Here is a 17937-nt window from a genome sequence, read left to right on the forward strand (position 1 = left end):
TATCAATACTTTGGAAAACAGTTAACAAAAATAATAATAATAATAATTAATCAGTCTTAAATAAAAATGGCAAAACTAATAAAACACAACAATCGATCGGTGCAAAACTCTGTGTGAATGAAAACGTGTCGGAACTCGTGTGTTTTGACGAAAACCAGAAAGTAAAATCTAATGGAATGTAATTCAGACTGAGTAAAAGGCACATGTGTGTTGAAAAATTGGTCCATCTTGTTGTGTTATAGTCGCTTAGGAAAAATAATAACGTTAATTCAGTCTTGTAAATCGTTAATAATAAATACGCCCGAGGCAATCCGAGGCAGATGCCTCGGCGAGCCTGCGTACAGTGTTGCAACAAGAATTGCACTTTTGGTTAATAAATGAGCTGCTGCAATGAATCTGGTGACTAGACCTTGTCAGTCTAAATCCACGTGTGTATTGTTGTGATGTGTTCAGTCTAGGAAATCACAGCTATGGCTATACAAGGCCATCTCGAGGACCTATGGCATCGTGCAACTACCACTGACAATTATGTACCTTTGAGGTGCTTCAGTGCTACACAAGACACGCTAAATACAATTCCTCATTATCTTACATTAGACTTATCCTATCCGAAAACCCAAAACCAATATATAATCACATCTATTGTTAATTAAAGAGGACAATTGTCGGCTCCTCTGCAGCAGGCTTAATGCCCCCCAGCACAACTATTTACATCTTTTTTCAAAGATCAACAAACACCGGTGCAAGCACAAAGACCGCCAATTTGCTACTATCAGTCTCATTGTGAAGTGACATAAACCTATCAGTCTTACGAGTTACATTCCGTGAAGGAACTTGTAGGAAATGTGAGCTGGTCTCGCACTTGGCAAACAAACAGGCACTCTGAGATAAAAATCTTACCCTAAAAGACTTATTTCTAGAAGTGAGTACGGTGGGGTGACCACAGATAATACATATTGCACTGAACTCAGTCATTTTGCAAATGCAACCTTAAAATACATAAAATATATATAATAAAACTTAACACTGGTTTAAAACTATGTCAGCAGTCTTTGACTACTCCGCCTCCTCCACGCTGATCTCCCGACGCGCCTCCTCCTTGATGATGTCTTTCAGCAGCTCCTCCTTCTTCATTATCGTGGAGACCTGGTTCATGGGGGGCATAATCACCCGCGATTCCTGCTTCCTCCCCACGGACAAATCCTCCACTTGGTCGTCATCATCGTGTTCCCTCTCCGAACTCCCGTTCGTCTCGCTGTGGGGCGCCGGCGAAGGAGTCAAACTGCTCTGCCTCATGTACTTCATCAAAGTCGGACTCGGACTGGGACTGGTGGCTTGGCCGTGGTTCGGAGGACTCGTCATAGCGTGCGCCGCCGCCGCCACCGCCATCGCCGCCAAAGCCTCCCGATCGTCGCCCCCACGACTATCAAACGCGTGCTGCAGGAACGTCGCTTCCAGCAGCGACGTGTTGTTGTTGGTGGGAGTGTCGTCGTTCTCCGACATGTACGGCGACCCAGTGCCACTCAAACCATAGGGGAAACACGCGGGACTCCCGTTGGAGCCGCGCTTGAAGGGGCGACTGGTCGTGATCCCCAACTTCTTCACTTTGTCGTAGAGAGTCCTGGAAGGAACGCCGTACTTCTTCGCGGCTTGGAGGGCGGACATGCCGTTTCGGACCGAGTCGATGGCGGAGAGGATGTCTTGGCGGGTGTATTGCTTGTAGCGCTTCCATTCGGGCCTCTGGGTCGGGACGTACGTGGCGATTCCGGAGGACACGGCGCGCATTTCGTTCGAGTGCGACTGGGGAGAAGAGGACGGAATTGCGAGTTTTGATTTTTCTTCGTCGTCGTTCATCATGGTGAAGTCGGTGTAGGGCGACTGGGCGTCCTCGGACGGCTCGCTCTTCAAGTGCTGCAAAAAACATACAAAATTTTTCAGCAAAGAGTAAAAGCTGCCGATAAAGATTTCAAAAAAAACGCACTTTTGGCGAGCGAAGCGAGCAAAAATGCAAATTATTTGAGCACCTGCAGTAAGATGGCGCTTTTAAATTACAGGAAACTGTTTTTAACCAACTGCAATGATCGAACATAGGTGGCGCGTAATTAGTGTCATTTACTGAAGATAGATTTTCTCTGTTTAAGTGAGCCAACTCTAATAACCATCGGATTTAAAAAAGAAAGAATCAAAAATAAATAAAACTGTCAGATTTAGAATAATAACAAAATCTGCCGCAAGATGTCGCCGCCTCGTGTCGTAAAATTTGAAAATAAATTAACCTATGCCATCGTGTTTTCGGAAAAAATTTAATTTAAAAATTGTAATATAATGTCATTGAGTGTCGATCTAAGACATGCGGCATGCAACCACATTTGTGTATTGTTAGTTGCATACCAGTAAACCCAATTTTTAAAACGAAATAAAAACAATAAATATACCCAAGCCTTGAATCTTACATCAGAGAGCTCTGATTTTTTTTTCATAAGGTTTAAATTAATAAAAGAGGTATAGTATATCCGGTGAGAGATTGGGATATTTTGACAGTTGACATATAGGTTGGCAGCAACTTTTGTAACAAAATACACTAAAACACTAAATTCCTACGCGAACTGGGTGGACAGACTGACAGTAAGTAGGCTTATTTTGTTATTTTAAATTTTGCGCGTATTTTTAGTGACTTTTCTGTCCTTCAATTTCTCACTGTACGAACTATAGTGTCTTATTTTTATTTCCTCCAAAGTCAGGAACTTTGTTCATTGACAGTTGGGACCCCTAAAACCAAAATTTTTCAGCAAAGAGTAAAAGCTGTCGATATTTGATAAAGATTTAAAAAAAAACGCCCTTTTGGCGAGCGAAGCGAGCAAAAATGCAAATTATTTGAGCACCCGCAGTAAGATGGCGCTTTTTAAATTACAGGAAACTGTTTTTAACCAACTGCAATGATCGAACATAGGTGGCGCGTAATTAGTGTCACTCACTGAAGATAGATAGCGCGGCGATTTTTTTTGTTTTGTCTGTTTATTTGCCCGTTACATTATTGATATTTGAGCGAGCAAAGTGAGCCAACTGTAATAACCATCGGATTAAAAAAAAAAAAATCGAAAATAAATAAAACTGTCAGATTTAGAATAATAACAAAATCTGCCGTAAGATGTCGCCGCCTCGTGTCGTAAAATTTCGAAAATAAATTGACCTATAGCACCGTACTTTCTGAGAAAATTTAAATTGAAAATTGTAATAAAATGTCACAAATTGTCGTTCTAATTTTTAAAACGAAATAAAAACAATAAATATACCCAAGCCTTGAATCTTAAATCAGAGAGCTCTGATTATTTTTCTTAAGGTTTAAATTAATAAAAGAAGTAGTGTCTTATTTTTAATTCCTCCGAAGTCAGGGACTTTGTTCATTGACACTTGGTACCTCTAAAACCAAAATTTTTCATCAGAGTAAAAACTGCCGATAAATTGATAAAGATTTCACAAAAACCGCCCTTTTGGCGAGCGAAGCGAGCAAAAATGCAAATTATTTGAGCACTTGCCGTAAGATGGCGTTTTTTTAATTACAGGAAACTGTCTTTAACCAGCTGCGATGATCGAACATAGGTGGCGCGTAATTAATGTCATTTACTGAAGATAGATAGCGCGGCGATTTTTCTTATTTTCTCTGTTTATTTACCGTTACATTATTGATTGATATTTGAGCGAGCAAAGTGAGCCAACTCTAATAACCATCAGATTTAAAAAAAAAAAGAATTGAAAATAAATCAAACGGTTAGATTTAGAATAATAACAAAATCTGCCGTAAGATGTCGCTGTCTGGTGTAGTAAAATTTCGAAAATAGGTTGGCAGCTCTGTTTTAACAACAGGTTTACCAACTGGATGGTTTTCTTACCTTGTCCATGCGTTCTTGGTCGGGTCCGTTTGACTGTTGATCATGGCTATCCGGATGACACACTAAACTCACAGGTTGCGATGAATCGGCTTGACCTTGTCCTAGAACAGTCCTCAAAATAGGAGTGTCTCTATTCATGAGAAGACTTGACAATTTCTTCCTCCTCAGCGGCGACATGTCCGTCGCGGCTTCGTAACAACTGCTCAACATGGCGGCGGCGGCCGTAGCGGCATGAGGATGGTTTTGATTAGGAACAGGGTTAGAATGTGGCGGGATTGGTAGTCCCGGAATCGCCCACATCGGTAAATTCATTCGAGAGTTCCTATCCATGCTCCCGGACTTCCCTGAATACATCCCACTGTAAGGATTCTTGTAATGGCTATTCGTCGAATGCGGCGGCGAGTGGTTGCTGCTGCTGTGGACGTTCTGGATGCTTGAATTCGAGTTGCTAGTTCCCGTGGGAGAGTGCTCCATCGGCTCCTCATCTCTGCAGGAGAAACTAGCACCGCTGGATCTGTTTTCTTCGACTAAACCTTTAACTTTGAGCGCTTCGGCCACTTTGAGCAGAGCTGCGAGTTGGTCTTGAGCAACGTTTACTTCACCACGATACATGTATTCTAATATGGCTTTGATTTCGGTGTATTTGACGTCTTTGAGGACCACCACGGGGTGCTTGCATGGGAGGTCCGTGAAGAGGTTTTGGAAATACGGGGAGCAGGCGGCCAAGACCATTCGGTGGCATTTTATAGGATTGCCGCCTTCGCAAGCGAGGGTTACATCGGTGAAGGCTTCGTTTTGGAGGAGTTCGTCAAAAACTGTTAGTAAATTCGAGCGGTGGTTGTTCCACCGGAGGCAGTATTGCTGAGCTGCACACATTTTGGGGGAGACGGGGGTCTCTCAGGCGACTGCAAGAGAAAAACTTCTTAAAAATGCAACATCAATTTACCGACAGTTTCAATCATTTTTTACAAGATTTTTCAGTTTAACCAACTTTCCCGACAGTCTTTAGCAACAAAATAAACAAATTGGACCGACTTTTTACCAATTTTCCTGTCTTTAATGAGCGAAAAGAGCAAATTCCCCATAGACTCAATGATTGTTTTACAAATTTTCCGTTTCACGAGAGGGGCAAACAATTTCCCCAGTAGATGGACCAAATTTTCGCCAATTATCCAATTGCCCGAAACAAACAAAGCTTCCAGCAGTTTCACCGTTTTTTTCAAATTCGCCGAGTGTCTTTTATGAGTGAGGCAAACAATTTCCCCAGCAGGTGGACCAATTTTTCGACAATTCCCCTCCTTTCGAAACGCACAAATTCCCTTACAATTTCACCTGCTTTTTTACAAATTCTCAAAATTTCAATAATTTTTTACATGTTCCCCTACTGTGTTTAGCGATCGGAGCAAACAATTTCTCCAGCGGAAGGTAAAACTTTTTGCCAATTCCACAACCATTTTTAGTAGTAAAAACGCAAAAATTCCACAAATTTTTAACAACTTTGTTATAAATTTCTTAAATTTTAAATATTTTTTCAAAAATTCTCTGATTGTCTTCATCGAGGACAGTTTCCCCAACAGGTGGACCAACTTTTGCCCAATTCTCCGTGATCGAAACGTACAAATTTCCTTACAATTTTACTTGTTTTTTTTACAAATTTTAAAAATATCAATGATTTTTTACATATTCCCCTACTGTGTTTAGCAAAGTCCAACTTTTTGCCAATTCCCCAATAAAAACGCAAAAATTTCGTAAATTTTAAATATTTTTTCAAAAATTCTCTGACTGTCTTATCGAGGACAGTTTCCCCAGCAGGTGGACCAACTTTTGCCCAATTCCCCGACAATTTTTAGTGATCGAAATGCACAACTTTTCCTACAATTTCACCTCTTTTATAGCAATTCCCCAACTGCCTTTCATGAGTGGGGCGAACAATTTCCCCAGTAATTTTTTCGCCAATTACCCGACTGTCTTTAATTACCGAAACGTACAAATTTTACTACAATTTTACCTGTTTTTTTTTACAAATTCTAAAAATATCAATAATTTTTTACATATTCCCCTACTGTGTTTAGCAAAGTCCAACTTTTGGCCAATTCCCCAATAAAAACGCAAAAATTTCGTAAATTTTAAATATTTTTTCAAAAATTCCTATCGAGAACAGTTTCCCCAGCAGGAAGACCAACTTTTGGCCAATTCCCCGACTGTTTTCAGCGATTAAAACGAACAAATTTCCCATTTTTAAACAAACGTTCCAATTGTTCGAGAAATTTCCCTGAATAACCAATTTTTTACAAATTCTCCAACAGTTTCACCAGTTTTTTACAACTTCCCCGCTTTTAATGTTTTTGTTCACAAATTCCCCGACTATCTTTAACGATAGATTGGAGCTAACAAATTCCCCAACAGGTGTACCAACTTTCGCCAATTCCCCGACTGTCTTTAGCGACGGAAATGTGCAAATTCCCCAAACATTTCACCAAGTTTTCACAAATTCCCCGACTAACTTCAGCGAGTGGGGCAAACAATTTCCCGGCTAGATGCACCAACTGTTTTTTGACCAAAATGGGTAAATTCCCCGCTTTTTTACAACAGTTTTCGCGTTTTTGCTCGCAAATTCCCCGCCTGTCTTTAGCGATTGGTTGGAGCAAAATAGTGGAGTAACTTTTCGCCAATTGCCCGATATTTTTTCAGAAGTTTTTCAGTATCTTCAGGTAAAATTTTCCGAGAGTTTCACAGACTTTCGCGATTTGTTTTTAGCGATCGAAACGTGCAAATTCAACGGTTTTACCAATTTTTTACAAATTCCCCAATAGGTCGATCAACTTTCCGCCAATTTCCTGTCTTTAACACATTTTTTGACAGTTTCGCATTTTTTTTACAAATTCCCCTACTTTCACAATTGGACTGAACAATTTCCCCAACAGGTGGACCAACTTTTAGCTAATTCCCCGATTTTTCTGAACTATTTTTTGCTCGTGCGAAGAAGTTCTCTAAAAGTCCCAAATTTTTGGCCCCAACCCCTCAAAACTCTACTTTTTTTTTATTTTTTGACGGTTTTTAACGAGTTTAAATGTTTTAGTTTAAAAAAAATCAAATGAGATTTGACAGGTAGCAACAGGTAGAAAAAAAATGTAATTTGTACTTTAAAAATTCAAAAATTCAAATGTGGTGAAAAAATATTCTTTTTGGGCAGGTAGAGAGAAAAAGAAAGAAGTATAAAACATAAAAAATAAATAAAATTTATGAAAGCACAAAACAGTAAAAAAAAAATAAAAAAAAATAAAACTGAAAAGTAAAGATTTTTGAAACTAAAACGTAAAATACAGTAGAAAACCGATGCTTGGGTTCATAACACGTTCTAAGAATGTTAACCTTGATTAACTAGGTTGCTCAAAATAAGAGAACGTTCCGAAATTGATGTGATATTAACGTCAAACGTGGCGTCATTCTGTTTATAAAAATTCGTAGAACATTTAGACTAATTAATCAAACAAATCTATTTTAATAACAATACACAGTAAAATCGGAACTCTCCTGATTAGCAAATTATTTACTTTGATTAATGAACTTTGCCACAGAAAATTTGTCATGGATAAAACAGTAGCGTGTCTTGCAAATGAAAATTTTAGTTGAAACACGTAATTGTAAGACTACTTATATCGATTTTATAGACGAAGGGTTGAAAGTCGAGTCGGAGGGTTCAAAAATGAAGTTTTCGTTTGCAAAATGAGTGAAAATTTCGGCGTGTCTCGCATGCAAATAATGAAAATAATGAGCGTAGATTTTTCCGATACTTCCAAATAAGGCATGCAAGGATTTGGGAGCGCACGCATTCGAACTAATCAAGTTCCAGGTGCGCCCCTTGTAAAAAATTCGCTGCAGGGGTGGAAAAAATAAAAGCAATAATTACGCAACACAAAATCCAACCTGGCGAAACACAACCCTCACATCAACACTGGTGACGTCGGACTAAAAGCGAGTTTTGCTTTTGCACGAATTCACCCCGTCCCGTAAGCGGACGGCGTTTCCATTGGCCGTGCGTTTCCGCACCCCGCCCAACCCTTGTTTAATTCCGCGGGTGCGTGTGAAAAATAGAGAAAAGCGACTTACGCAAAGACAATTCACCGGAAAAGTCCTAAAGGCACAACATATCAAGTCAATTGAAAAAAACTCTGAGCAGTTGCAATGACGTTGCAGCGGGCCAAACTGAAATGATACCGAAATGCGATGATGACGTTCGAATGCACACGCACTGCGCGCACTTTTTTCACGCACCAGCACGACTTTTCATCAAAACGCCCGCACGAATTCTGAAAAATGTTTATCGAAACCCCACGGTTAGTGGGGGTTGGATATCAGACACACGCAACAAGCGGGGGTGCGGGAGACCATCGCGGCTGCCTGGGTGGGGGTAAGTAGCAGACTCGCGGGGTAAGGTGTCTATTATGGGATCGCACTAGGGCCAAATAGATACGATAGATGCAGTCTTTCTGTCCTTTTCTGCTAGGCTAGAGACTAGGGCAACGAGGTGGGGCGGGCGCGCCGCCCCACGCCACGATTTTGGACGCGGACACCGAATTTCACGCAGCTAGATGCGTTTTACAACAATCTGCATTCGGACTCGTCGACGATAATGTCGACGATTAGCACCGAAAATTGGACCGCTATGACGTCATTACTACACTTCCAGATTGCTTGATCGCAGTTATAAACTAAATTTGTCAAAAAACCCGGAATTTTATGCCACTTCCGGAGTTAACAGGGGAAAGTAGAGCAATGGAGGCGATAATTATCGTATAAGACGATAAAGTGGACGGTAATCATAGAAAAACTTCGGATTTTCGGACTATGTGACGTCAGAACGAAACTTCCAGGTGACTTGATCACAGAATTGTATGCAACTTTTGGAGTTCACAGAGGAAAGTAGAGCAATGGAGGCGATAATTATCGTACTAGACGATAATGTGTACGATAATCATAAAAAATCTTCACATTATTGGACTACGGTGACGTCAGAATGAAACTTCCAGACAACTTGATCGTGTTGATAAAAAAAAATTGTCAAAAATTCGAAAATTGTACGCGACTTTCGGAATTAATAGGGGAAAGTAGAGCAATGGGGGCGATAATTATCGTATAAGGCGATAATGTGGACGATAATCAGAAAAAATCTTCGGATTTTCGGACTCTGACGTCAGAACGAAACTACCAGGTGACTTGATCGCGTTTATCAGTAAGAATTTGTCGAAAATCACAAAATTGTTTGCAACTTTTGGAGTTCACAGAGGAAAGTAGAGCAATGGGGGCAATAATTATCGTACAAGACGATAATGTGAACGATAATCACAGAAAATCTTCACATTTTCGGACTAAGGTGACGTCAGAACGATACTTTCAGGCAACTTGATCGTGTTTATAAACAAAAATTCGTCAAAAATTCGACAATTGTACGCGACTTCCGGAGTTAATAGGGGAAAGTAGAGCATCGGGGAAGAGCAATCTTATTGGTTCTCACTTCTACGTTACGACAGAAATGACGAATCATTGGGAGATCAACATCAAAACAAAACAATGACGCACATGCGAAATCTGAAGGTTGTGATGTAATGATCGAAAAATGGAAAACAAGTTCTAGTGAAAATGGAAATTTTGGTCTATAAAAAATCTATGATTGGTTATAAACAGGATGTTTTTGTGTCGTATTATGTTTTGGCAAAAAATCGCTCAAATTTTGATTTAGGTATTTTCAAATGTTTATCGCTCAACTGTCAAAAAAGTATAATTTTGGAAAATTTGGTTTAATTATGATTTTGTAACTTTCAAAATGTTTAAAGTAATTTTCGTTCAACACGTTTATGGTTAAAATTTTGATTACCAAATTTTCAAAATTTAAAATATTTTTCCCTAAACACAAAAAAACGGAGCCTTTAAATACTTACCATTGTATCTTCCAAGTCACATACTTACTGACAAATTTACGACAAAAATTTTGAAAGTAATTAAAATTTTGGAAATTTCCTTACATGAACTATAAAGTAAGTAAACATTTGGTTAAATTTTAATTCAAAACTGTCAAATATTTCTTATTTAGCGGTCAAAAATCGCATATTAATTATTACAAATTATAACAAACAAAGAAATAACAAATCAAAATTTTGTCAGATTTCAGCCTCAAAATTTTCAAAATTTCCAAAATATATTTTTTAACATTAAAAATTAAACAAATTTTAAAATTTTTTGTATTTTGCAAGTATTTTTTAAAGGTTGAAATTTTGAAATTTACGAAAATTCTACAATAGTAAATAAAAAATATGCGAATTGATTCAATTTTGGTTTTCAAACTTTGCATTTTAAAGTCAAAATAATTAAAATTTTGAGCATTTTCATGTTTCTTCCAAATTATATTACAAAAAATTCAATAAAAACCAAAGACTTAAACATTAAAAATTTTTATTTTAAAACAATCGTTATAAAGTGTCGTTGGGCAAAAAATCAGTCCAACTTTTATTTCAAAATTTTCAAAGTATTTCTTATTCAACTGTCAAAAAGCGCAAATTTAAATAATTAATTTCATTTCCTTAAATAAGTGAAAAACAAATAAATAATGAACACAAATTTGGTCAAATTACAGCTTCAAAATTTTTTAAATTTACAAAATATTATTTTTTAATGGTAAAAACTAAAAACTTGTATTTTGCAATTGTTCTTTAGTTCTACTAAAAAATTCACTATTGAAATTTTGAAAATTACGCGAAATTTTGGAATAGTAAATAAAAAATAAGCGAATTTGAACCAATTTTTGATTAAAACTTTTAAAAATTTTTAAATTTGACGGCCAAAAAACTAAGTAAAAATTTAATTCCATTTTGGTTCTCAAATTTCTTAATTTAAGGTCAAAATAATTTTGACATTTTCTTATTTCCTCCAAAATATGTGCCTAAAAATTCAATAAAAACCAGACTAAAATATTAAAAAAAAGTCACATTTACCAAAAATTCAGTTTAACTTTGATTTCAAAATTTTTAAAATACGTTCAACGCAATGTCAAAATATTACGACCGAAATTTTGAGATTCAATTTTAAAACTATTTTTTTTGTAAATTTTAGTCTTATATTTAAGAAAAATGCTTGGCAACTGAAAGATATTCATGGAAATGCATATTGTCACAAAAAAATTCATTATTCATATACAAAAATTTCCAAAAAAAAGTTTTTATTTCAGAATACTGAATTTTAAGGTAAACTTTGATATTATTATTGTAAATTTTTATTTGTATTGTCGATTAAAACTGGATCTATTCGATTCCACGAAATTTTAGTCGTAAAAAAATACCTTCAAAATGAGGGTCACTAAAACTGGTCCAACTTCATCCCAATAATTGTCACAAATTTAGACTTAAACTATTACATAATTTCAGGAAAATTTATTTAAATTTTCATCAGCTTCCCTCAAACAGTCGAAATTTTAAAAAGTAGGAATTTTCTTTTGTTTTTTAAAATCAATGGAGTAGTGTCGACTTTATTGTAAAATTTCTTTAATAAAAAATGTGTCTGATGTCGAATTTTAAAATGTTTGCATTAAAAAAACAAGAAATGGGAAGAAAACGTAAAAAGTTCGTTCACACTGCATAAACATTGCAAGATCCACAAGAAAAGAGTCCAAGACAATATTTATTCTTCAGCAGGTTGTAAAATAAGACTGTTGCAATTTGTAATGCAAAAGTAATTTTTTCGTACGTTGGCAGCTCTGATGTCAAAACTAAACCTTGCAACGTCAAACATTAATTTTGAGTAATGGAAATTTGACTCGAAAAATCTTTCCCAAGGCTTCGGACTGACCTTAAAGGTCTTCCAAGAATTAAAGCACAAACATCATTAATAAAATTTACAAAGCAAAACTGCAATGTTTACTCCAAGATTTTGAATATTTAAATATAAAAATTGTTCAAGATGACTCTACGTAAACAGATAAAATCCAAACAATGAGCTATTGTTGTAATCTTGGAGTCTTTCTCCTTGTCGCGCGAGTAAATTATACATTTCTTTCCGTGGAAAAATCAATTTTTGTAATGACAGTAATTGTTAGCAAATGGAGAGTTTCGTCCATTTCCCCTTGAAATTAGCACAGCCCGTCATGTTTCCTCCACCTCTTCCTCCACCGCCTCCAAATATTTGTAAAGTCTGCATCCGGAGGTCGATTTCGCGCATTTTCCCAGCACCTGCAGGACATCCGCACGGGCCAAAAGTGCATATTTGATGTAGGAGGGCGAGGGGGGCTGCATCACCGAAGTGTAAGGACCCCACGAAAAAGTTAAGTGTGGTTTCGTGGCCAAGGACAACCACTATGTACCGGTCGCTGCATTTTATAGCGCTTCCTTCGAGCTGTCGACATATTTACATCCGCAAGAGGCCATCTTGCCAAAATGAATGTTTTTAACTACGTCACGATAAAGTCTATTAAAAGACGATTTAAAAGGTAAAAACCGGACGTAATTGCCCTCGCACATATTATTGATCAGTTCGGTTTAGCAACGTCGTGGACATCACAACATTCACGACGTAAACACGATTTTGATGTCACTTTGGAGGTCAGGAATGGTCAATTTTTACGCCGAAAGTGAGACCACCTGGATGGGTCGTTATGGAAGTTTACGAAATTTACACCGCCGAGGGCGAGTGCGTGGTGAAGATGACCGATATTCACACAGTTGGCGGAATTTATGCTGGAATTAACAAGATATTTTTGAAAATTTTTGGAATTTTGGAAAATAAATTTTGATCAAAGTACGTCGAATCTATAAGTGTTTAATATATTTATACATTAGTACAATATTTTAAAAGATTGGCGGAAATTTCTAACAATTTTATAATTTTGGTTGCACAAAATTTTCGGTCAAATGTAGATTTGGCAGTTTTAGTAATAAAACAAAATTTTAGAACAAAAATTGAAAATTTTAGAAGATTTTATTTGCAGCACGAGCTCAAAACTCAAAATTTTGTATAAAGCTTTGTAAGTCCGCTATTTTTACCACAAAAACAATCAAATTTGGTGGACTTATTATTTTAGAAGCGTTTATTAACTACACCAAATGGCAAAACTTTAAAACAAAAATTGAGAAACTTAGAATTTTTCTCATTTGCAAGGTGAGCTCAAAACTCAAAATTTTCTACAAAACTTTGTAGATCCGCCATTTTTAATACAAACGCAACCAAATTTTGTGGATTTATTACATTAGAATTGTTTGTTAACTGTACTAAATTACAAAATATTAGAACAAAAATTGAGAATCTTGGAATTTTTCGTATTTACAGAACTAACTCAAACCATTAAATTTTCTATAAAACTCTGTAGATTCATCATTTTCAACACAACAGCAATAAAATTTCGTGGATTTATTACATTAGAAGCGTTTCTTTAATGTACTAAATTACAAAATTTTAGAATCAAAATTGACAATTTTAGAATTTTTTTTCATTTGCAGGACGAGCTAAAAACTCAAAATTTTGCATAAACTTTGTACGTCTGTCATTTTGAACCCAAATACAATCAAATTTGGTGGACTCATTACTTTGAAAGAGTTTATTGACTACACCAAATTATAAAATTTTAGAACAGAAATTAAAAAATTTTAGATTTATTTTTATTTGCAGGACTAGTTCAAATCTCAAAATTTTGTATAAAATTCTGTAAATTCGCCATTTTCAATACAAACGCAATCAAATTTGGTGAAATTCTTACTTTAAAAGCGTTTATTAACTACACTGAATTACAAAATTTTAGAATACAAATTGAAAATTCTGAATTTTTTTTCTTATGCAGGACGAGCTCTAAACTCAAAATTTTGTAAAAAAATTTGTAGGTTTGTCATTTTTAACATAAAAGCAATCAAATTTGGTGGACTTATTATTTTAGAAGCGATTATTAACTACACTAAATTGCAAAATTTTAGAACAAAAATTGAGAAACTTAGAATTTTTTTTATTTGCAGGGTGAGCTCAAAACTCCAAATTTTCTACAAAACTTTGTAGATCCGCCATTTTTAATACAAACGCAACAAAATTTTGTAGATTTATTACATTAGAAGTGTTTGTTAACTGTACTAAATTACAAAATTTTAGAACAAAAATTGAGAATCTTATAATTTTTCGTATTTACAGAACTCTAACCTTTAAATTTTCAATAAAACTCTGTAGATTCATCATTTTTAACACACCAGCAATAAAATTTCGTGAATTTATTACATTAGAAGTAATGAACTAAATTACAAAATTTTAGAATTAAGATTGCCAATTTTAGATTCTTTTTTCACTTGCAAGACGAGCTCAAAATTCAAAATTTTGTATAAAATTCTGTAAAGTTGTTATTTTTAATACAAACGCAATCAAATTTGGTGAATTTATTAGATTAAAAGTGTTTGTAAACTGTACTAAAATTCTAAATTTTAAAACAAAAATTAAAATTTTTGGAATATTTTTTATTTGCAGGACAAATACAAAAACACAAAATTTTGTATAAAATTCTGTAAGATTGCCATTCTCAATACAAAAGCAATCAAATTTAGTGAAATTCTTACTTTAAAAGCGTTTATTAACTACACTGAATTAAAAAAATGAATAAAAATTGAAGATTTTAGATTTTTTTCCTTATGCAGGACGAGCTCTAGACTCAAAATTTTGTAAAAAAAATTGTAGGTCCGTCATTTTTAACATAAAAGCAATCAAATTTCGTGAAATTATTACTTTAAAAGCGTTGAAGAACTACACATAATTACAAAATTTTAAAATAAAAATTGAAAATTTTAGAAATTTTTTTATTTGCAGGACGAGTTTAAAACTCAAAATTTTCTATAAAACTTTGTAGGTCCGCCATTTTTAACACAAATGCAATCAAATTTAGTGGACTTATGTCTTTAGAAGCGTTTATTAACTAGACTCAATTACAAAATTTTAAAACAAAAATTGGAAATTTTAGAATATTTTTGATTTGCAGGACGGCTAGAAAACTCAAAATATTGTATAAAACTCTGTAAGTTTGTCATTTTTAACCCAAAAACAATCAAATTTAGATTATGTATTAATTAAGAAGCGTTTATTAACGACACCAAATTTCAAAATTGTAGAACAAAAATTGAAATTTTTAGAATTTTTCTCATTTGCAAGACGAGTTTAAAACTCAAAATTCTGCAAGTTTGTCATTTTTAACACAAAAGCAATCAAATTTGGTGGAATTATTACTTTAGAGGCGTTTATTAAGTACACTAAGTTACAAAATTTTAGAATAAAAATTGAAAATTTTAGAATTTTTTTTATTTGTAGGACGAGCTTAAAACTTAAAAATTATTTATAAAATTTTGTAGCTCTGTCGTTTTTAAAACAAAAGCAATCAAAATTGGTAGACTTATCACTTTAGAAGCGTTCATTAACTCCACCAAATCACAAAATTTTAGAACAAAAATTGGGAATTTTTTTCAAATAATATTTTTCAAGAAATATTTTTTATTTGCAGGACGAGCTCTAAACTTAAAATTTTCAATAAAATTCTGTAGGTCTGCCATTTTTAACATAAAAGCAATCAAATTTGGTAAACTTATTACTTTACAAACGTTTATTAACTCTACCAAATCATAAAATTTTAGAACAAAAATTAGAAATTTTAGAGTATTTTTCATTAGCAGGACGAGCTCAAAACTCAAAATTCTCTAGAAAATTCTGTAGGTTTGCCATTTTTGACACAAAAACACTCCAATTTCGTGAATTTATTACTCTAAAAGTGTTTATTGACTGTATTAAATTGCAGTGTGTTAGAACACGAATTGGAAATTTTAGAATTTTTTTCATGGCTAGAAACCAAAATTTTCGAAAAAACTCTAGACTAGTTTCCTTATGCAAGTTTAGCTAAAAAAAATTTGTTTCTCGTAGACGTGCAAGAAATTTGTACAACAATGAATTCCTCATCAATTCTGAATATTCTTCAATATGGACTAAAAAACGAAAAAATATTCGAAATTGAATTTAGTTCAGATTTGACTTTAGGGTCAATTATAGAGCATTTTGCAATAAAATTTTCACAATCAAATTTTGGCCTTTCCTCTGAAATTTCATGCTCATGTTCGAGAATGATACCGGAAATGAATTTTCCGTCCGAAATTAGCCGGCAACCCCTAAATTTTGCGGCTCCAAATGAACTTTAACCTCCGCTTTCCTAGAACCGGAAGAGTTTAAATTAAAGATACAATCAGAAGTTTGAAAACACCGTTCGACTTCCTCCGCTGCCCCATCAAATTAAAATCAATCCTTTCCTGTTTGTCGATGTCGAATTTCGCTGCAAACTGCATAAAGCTGTCGCCATAAATGGCCCCAAAGCCATTACACGTGGCTTATTTCCTAATGTTTATGCGGTTTATGCTATATTTCACGTTTAGATCTGGACACGCAACGTGTGCGTCATTTTTGCTTAGCGGAAGATCGATATAAATACCAAGGGAATACGCACACCGCACACAAACGTTTCCCGCCCGGAAAATCCGAAAATCGATCTCGTGAAATCGGGAAAATGCAATTTCTCCGGTTTAAGACGGCATTTAGGTCGTTATGCATTCTGCAAGCGGCCTTATCGCTCACGAAAATCGTTCGGTGCGTAGGATGCGTGTCCCAAAACTCCGCGCCGCATGCAAACTGCCCCTATCTATTATTTATAAAACCCCTCAGACACCAGATATAAATATATATCAGCATGCCGAAAATGTGCTGGCTGCCGTGGCTTTCATTATTTCAATGCGTAATAATAGCGTTCCAATACCATACACACAATTTATTAATGATTTTGCGTGGTCGCAAGGAAGTTTCCTTAATTATTATTACCGAGTGAGGTTTTTCACTTCAATTATTCACGAAGAGGAATTACGAATGGCCTATTTTCGGGCTGAAAAAATTTTCAGGCCGCTGGAGGTCGCGCGATTTGCGTGGGCGCCCGACACGAGCACGGGGTTTTCAGGTTCGCTTGCTTTAAAATTTATTGATCTATCAATTCATTATTATCGAGAAAAAGATTTAACAATTAGTCGCAGTTTTCCCTTGATGCGCTGAGGCTTTGGGAATTTCAGGTCTGTTGGCAGCCCTGCTTTTACAAGTGGCAGTGCTATCAACATATTTTGAAGCCAAAGTCAATTTATTGTTGGATGTTGTTCATTTTGCCTCAGGTTCAAAATTGTGTCTACGATAAGATTAAAAAAAATAGTAAAAAAAATTAAAAAAATGGTGAAAAAGCTCTGTAAGGCCGCCATTTTTGACACAAAAGCAATTAAAATTGGTGGACTTATTACTTAAGAAACGTTTATTAACTCAACCTAAGATACAAAATTTCAAAATAAAAATTAAAAATTTTCGAATTTTTTTCGTTTGAAGGACGAGCTCAAACCCAAATTTTTTTTATAAAACTCTTTAGGTTCGCCATTTTAAACACAAAAATTATCAAATTTGGTAGCATTATTTCTTTAGAAGCGTTTATTAACTACACCAAATTTCAAAATTTTAGAACAAAAATTGGAAATTTTAGAATATTTTTCATTTGCAGCACGAGCTCAAAACTTAAAATTCTCTATAAAACTCTGTAGGTCCGCCGTTTTTAACACAAAAGCAATCAAATTTGGTAGACTTATTACTTTAGAAGCGTTTATTAACTCTACCAAATCACAAAATTTTAGAACAAAAATGGAAATTTTTGGAATATTTTTTTATTTGCAGGCCTAATACAAAACTCAAAATTTTGTATAAAACTTTGTAAGTTTGCCATTTTTAACACAAAATTAATCAAATTTGGTAGAATTATTACTTTAAAGGCGTTTATTAACAACACTAAGTTACAAAATTTTAGAACAAAAATTGAAAATTTTACATTTTTTTTCATTTGTAGGACGAGCTTAAAGCTCAAAATTTTCTATAAAACTCTGTAGATCTGCCGTTTTTAACACGAAAGCAATTAAATTTAGTAGACTTATTACTTTAGAGGCGTTTATTAACTTTACCAAATGACAAAATTTTAGGACAA

General features: G+C 34.9%; 1 protein-coding gene across 3 annotated transcripts; it reads right to left on the reverse strand.

Moving 5' to 3' along the window:
* Nucleotides 1-1004: 1004 nt before the first annotated feature.
* On the reverse strand, nucleotides 1005-8196 carry LOC148166288 (uncharacterized). Of its 3 annotated transcripts, none has more exons than XM_088048763.1 (3): nucleotides 8001-8196; nucleotides 3891-4795; nucleotides 1005-1911 (listed from the first exon to the last, which is right to left on the reverse strand). In XM_088048763.1, exons 2-3 carry the CDS (start codon nucleotides 4764-4766, stop codon nucleotides 1057-1059), a joined length of 1731 nt encoding a protein of 576 aa, XP_087904889.1. In that variant the 5' UTR covers nucleotides 4767-4795; nucleotides 8001-8196; the 3' UTR covers nucleotides 1005-1056. The 3 variants fall into 3 exon arrangements, with proteins under 3 accessions (XP_087904889.1, XP_087904890.1, XP_087904891.1); XM_088048764.1 differs by lacking the exon at nucleotides 8001-8196 and adding an exon at nucleotides 7818-7855; XM_088048765.1 differs by lacking the exon at nucleotides 8001-8196 and adding an exon at nucleotides 7801-7855.
* Nucleotides 8197-17937: the final 9741 nt, after the last annotated feature.

The sequence above is a fragment of the Gnatocerus cornutus genome, unplaced genomic scaffold (assembly GCF_029298725.1).
Source record: "Gnatocerus cornutus isolate USDA-ARS CGAHR unplaced genomic scaffold, icGnaCorn1.1 ctg00000023.1, whole genome shotgun sequence".
NCBI lineage: Eukaryota > Metazoa > Arthropoda > Insecta > Coleoptera > Tenebrionidae > Gnatocerus > Gnatocerus cornutus.

Excerpts from the sequence above, each read along its gene's own strand:
- LOC148166288 (XM_088048763.1), bottom strand. The coding sequence starts at position 4,766 with ATGTGTGCAGCTCAGCAATACTGCCTCCGGTGGAACAACCACCGCTCG. Across the intron at positions 1,912-3,890 it reads ACCAAGAACGCATGGACAAG|CACTTGAAGAGCGAGCCGTC; the intron begins GTAAGAAAACCA and ends TGTTTTTTGCAG.